Genomic DNA, 4,550 nt, shown 5'->3' on the forward strand with positions numbered 1-4,550 from the left:
CCATTTGCATTTTTAGGAAGTTACAATGGAACAAAGAATTGATACTTTATCAGATCCATTTTTCATGATTCACAGCACTGGCTGTTTTATAAAAGAGCAGCTGGGAGTATAACATATCTGCATAAGTTTATCTTAAATGCAAAACTACAAAAGACCAAAAGAGTAAAGGAGGAAATTTATTTGGTTTGCTAAAGATTATTAAGATCACTTATGAATATGACAAGAGCGCAGATAATTGTTATTAGGAAATGAGAGACATTGTTTATGGACCAGGTCAAAACAAGGCATGTAGTATGAAAGAAAAAAAAAAAAAAAAAAAAAAAATGCTATTCTATTTCTTGGTCTTCTCTTTATCATCATACTATTATGCTGGTATGGTGCTTGAAATTATTTGAAGGTATATCTAAATTTTGGAAAGAAGGCTAAGCTGCAGAAGATGAGGATGTGGGTGAAGGTGAGGAAGAAGGCAATGTCCACTTTGTCATTGTGAAAAAGAGTGCTACTGCGAACTATGATCAACCATTACAAAAGACAATACAAGAAGTTTGTGTACGCAGGAACAGTGTGAGCAATGTTCTAAACAAGGTTCATTCAATATCCATTGTCCTGATTAGTGGATTTAAGACATATGAACTATGAAAAACCATGTTCTGCTTGCGCTGGGCTACACACTTATGAGCTCTTTTTAGTCATATCAAAATATTTTTCAACCAGAGGGAGACAACTTGGCATTATCTAGAGATCACATGTTAGTATGTAAAAAAAATATATATTATATGTAGCCTGCCCAGAACTATGTTCATACAAAATCTGTTTAAACATGATTAACCCAATGTCAACGGAAAAATGGTGCGTTCCCTTTGGCAGTGCTTGCTTAAATGTTTCTACACATAGATGGCTCTGCCAATGCTTAGCCATAAAGGAGTCAATTAGTAGATCTTGCGGCCTTTCTTTTCCTTGAAAAAGCAGGAAAAACTTTCTTTTTTTTTTTTTAATGCTATCAACATTGACAGTTATTTTTGTTATAAACATTATAATTACTATATTGTTACTGACATTACTAACCAATAATAGATATTAGAAAATATTATCAAAAATCAAGGAAAAGGGTAAAGAGGTGAGACAGGTAGTTTGCGTAATTGGCTCACTGGTGACAGTACTTGTGGAGCCATCTATATGTAAAAACAATTACTAAATTCAACACACACAATAGCATTGGCATGTACGTACATGCCACGCCAAGCAGCTTGGGGTTAAAGAAAACTAAATTTTTTGCCATATTTTATTTATCTGTTCATAGAATATGGTACTAATAGAAACAAAGAGTATACATGCTTGTTACGTACAGATGTGTTAAAGTGACACAATTAAAAAAAATCATTAAGACCAGTAAAATGTACCTTAAAACAAAATTCTTTGAAAAACTGAACAAAGAACATCAGCTTCATAATTAGCTTTTAATCACATCTGTAAACCTCATAAACAAATGTATACTCTGTGCAAGTAAATATAATCCTCTTTTGAATCCTTAAAACATTTGAGTTTGCAGGTTTATCTGCTAGTGCAGTTAGCTACATCATGTCCATCAAGAATATATAGTATTTACCACTCGTAACCACAGTTTTGAGAAAAAATTCAAATATAAATATCTATAAAAATATCAATTCCCTCACATTGTCAAACATAAAAAACCTCTTCAATATCACCAAAGGTACATAAATACACACATATAAATATATGTATATATTTATATTTGTAGGTATTTATATAATATATATATAATATATATATATATATATATATATATATATATATATATATATATATATATATATATATATATATATATATATATATATGTATACATATACGCATTATATAGATTTGCATATACAAATGTGTGGGCTTCTATATAGCACCAGCTGGAATATAAGTAAAGGAAGAAATGTGATATGAAATATACAACTCCTACATACTGAAGTATTCTTTCAATCATACTAGCATTAAAAATATTGTCATTTAAAACCCAGTTATAGTTTCTATACAAGTACATATACAGAATATAACCCCATCATAAAAAAACCTTAAAAATATTTAACATTGAATCACTTATTCAATCTCACTGGATAAGTGATACTCTCACAATTGTAAGTACAGCCAGATGATATAAATAAAACATATTCAGGACACTGACAATGATCAGAAATGACAGCCCTTCAGTTTTCAAATTAACTTTAAAACTGAATAATAAACTTGAAACACCCTACAAATTGAAATACGCCAGTAAGCAGCTTCTAAAAGTAAGGCAGAGTGATTATGTAAAACCATCAGTTTCCTCTAATATGAAAATGTAATAATACAATACAATTCCTGTACTAGTATGATGTATGAATTGTATGCACATATGGTAATGATAATAGTAGAATTAATGATCAACATTATTATGACAAAATTAAAATGAATATACCATTTCAATAACATCAACAAAAACAGTAGTAATAAATGATAATCTTCATTCTTGGTCTTTTTCCTTTTTCAGCATAGTCTCTTCCTGATCATATGGCCATGGACTTCAGCTCAACATCTTCGTCTTCTGTTGGCACCAGCATGTGACCTTGCTTCATAGGTCTTCGTAAAGACCCGAATACCCTGGAAAAATGGAATATGACTTAGTAAGAAGTTCACTGACTCCACTAAAAAGATAAATTACTCTCTCTTTTTTCTAGCTAAGGCATACATCTTTGGGTGAATTAGGAATCTAGGCTAACAGGCAATAAAAGGTGAAAAACATACAAGATTTGTTGTTAAGACTTGGCGATCATCACGTTAATCACAAAATTGAGGAAAGCATTTGCAAGAGTTACAAGTCTCCTAAGACTAGATTAGGGAAAGTAACAGATTAGGGCAAGATATGTTAGCAAATGAGAAGGCACTATGAAAGAAAAGCATCACGTCGCATGCACTTACAACCGTTTGCAGAAAGCAGTTATGACATTACAGCTGTACCACCAGAGACTCCGATGGCACCAAAGTGGGCTTGTGTACTTCATCCCAATCACCACCACCAAAATCCTCAAACAACCCCCCTCCTTCCTCATGGTTAGTCTCTATTGCGCTCAACAGCTCCTCCATCTCTGCATCGCTCTCACCTCCTAACTGCACACCAGTCATGGCGTTGAACCTGCAACGTTCCCGTTCATGCTACATTGCTTCTTTGGTCTTTCTTTGTCAGTCTAGAGTAAGCTCGATTATTCTTGGTTTTAGATCTGTCACCACTTACCATTCATGCATTGTTCATTAAAGAATAGCATTAATGATCAACATTAATGATCTGCAACCATGCAACTAGGTATCAATACAAAAATCATTGTGCAGAAAGTGCTCAATATAATATACACTGATCATCATAGTGAATCAAAATACAAAACAAGAAATCACTACAATAATTGTTTTTCTTTTTGTACATAATAATATAATTGAGCCTATCTAATCAAAATAATCAATGATTACAGACATATTAATCACACAGTATCAACTATCAATCATGAACCTTAACCTAGACTTAATCTAGTTAAATAATGCCTGTATAAAAGGTGAACCACCTAGACTGAACACAACTGAGCCTTCAAGATACCTGGCTTTGAGGGACTGGGTATAGCTGCATGAACATTTTCCACCAAACCTCATTCCTGCACACTGGCAAGACGGTCTGCCAAGCCGGTAAATACCTTGGAGATTGTCTTTCACTCTGGAGGGAGGTAAGGAATACACACACAAAAATTGACAAATGTCTGCAAAATACACCTGTTAGGCCGCGTATAAGCCTAACTGTGAAAAGAAAATGTAGATTTGGCAGGACATCATGAGCGTAAACTGGATTGTTTACGATTCGTTAGTGGTAGATAAGGCCAAACCAAAGCAGAGGAAATGTTCCCACAATGATAGATAGTCTGTACATGCAGTATTCTCTGACCATTAAGTAGGCCCCAGTCTTGAGATACAATGCCACTCATGACCTACAGAAGAGTGTGTTACTAGTGTGCCTCCCATACTGCGATGGTGTTCAGACAGGAAAATCCCTGGCCTCTATATAAATGCTCATTATGATAGACCTCCCTCTAAACTCTACATATTTCTTTGCTCCAATTTCTGTAGGAACAACACAACAAAAGCTTCTCGTGGAAAAACATAAGAATTATAGAAGAAAATAACCCAAAACAACGAGGAGAAAATGTAAAGTCCCTGAAACTCAGCAACTAATTCTATGCCTTCTTGCTCCTCTCAAGCCCCAACACTAATTTATGACATTCACTTTTTTTTTTATTATAAAAGAACAAGCGCAGCCACAAATAAAGATACCAAGAGCCAGAAACAGAGAAAGTGAGATGCTATATGTGTATATTCTGAATATAATGGATGTGGATATGGCAAGTGGTTTTATTCTGTGGAAATAAAGCATGTTGACTGACTCTCTCTCTCTCTCTCTCTCTCTCTCTCTCTCTCTCTCTCTCTCTATCTCTCTCTCTCTATCTCTCTCTCTCTATCTCTCT

The 4,550-nt window shown here is 34.0% G+C and overlaps 1 protein-coding gene across 5 annotated transcripts in view; it reads right to left on the reverse strand.

The window, feature by feature from the left end:
• Nucleotides 1–1,601: 1,601 nt before the first annotated feature.
• ATP7 (copper-transporting ATPase 1) overlaps nt 1,602–4,550 on the reverse strand; it is a 46,170-nt gene continuing 43,221 nt past the window's right edge. For 3 of the 5 annotated variants that reach the window (XM_070125089.1, XM_070125081.1, XM_070125075.1), the window contains exons 26-28: nt 3,635–3,748; nt 2,968–3,181; nt 1,602–2,649 (exon numbers count right to left, since the gene is read on the reverse strand). In XM_070125089.1, the coding sequence (XP_069981190.1) occupies nt 2,995–3,181; nt 3,635–3,748 (301 nt within the window). In that variant the 3' untranslated portion in view covers nt 1,602–2,649; nt 2,968–2,994. The remainder of the gene's footprint in view (nt 2,650–2,967; nt 3,182–3,634; nt 3,749–4,550) is intronic. The other 2 variants (XM_070125092.1, XM_070125095.1) reach the window with 2 other exon arrangements.

This window comes from Penaeus vannamei, chromosome 1 (genome assembly GCF_042767895.1).
Source record: "Penaeus vannamei isolate JL-2024 chromosome 1, ASM4276789v1, whole genome shotgun sequence".
In the NCBI taxonomy this organism is placed as follows: Eukaryota; Metazoa; Arthropoda; class Malacostraca; order Decapoda; family Penaeidae; genus Penaeus; species Penaeus vannamei.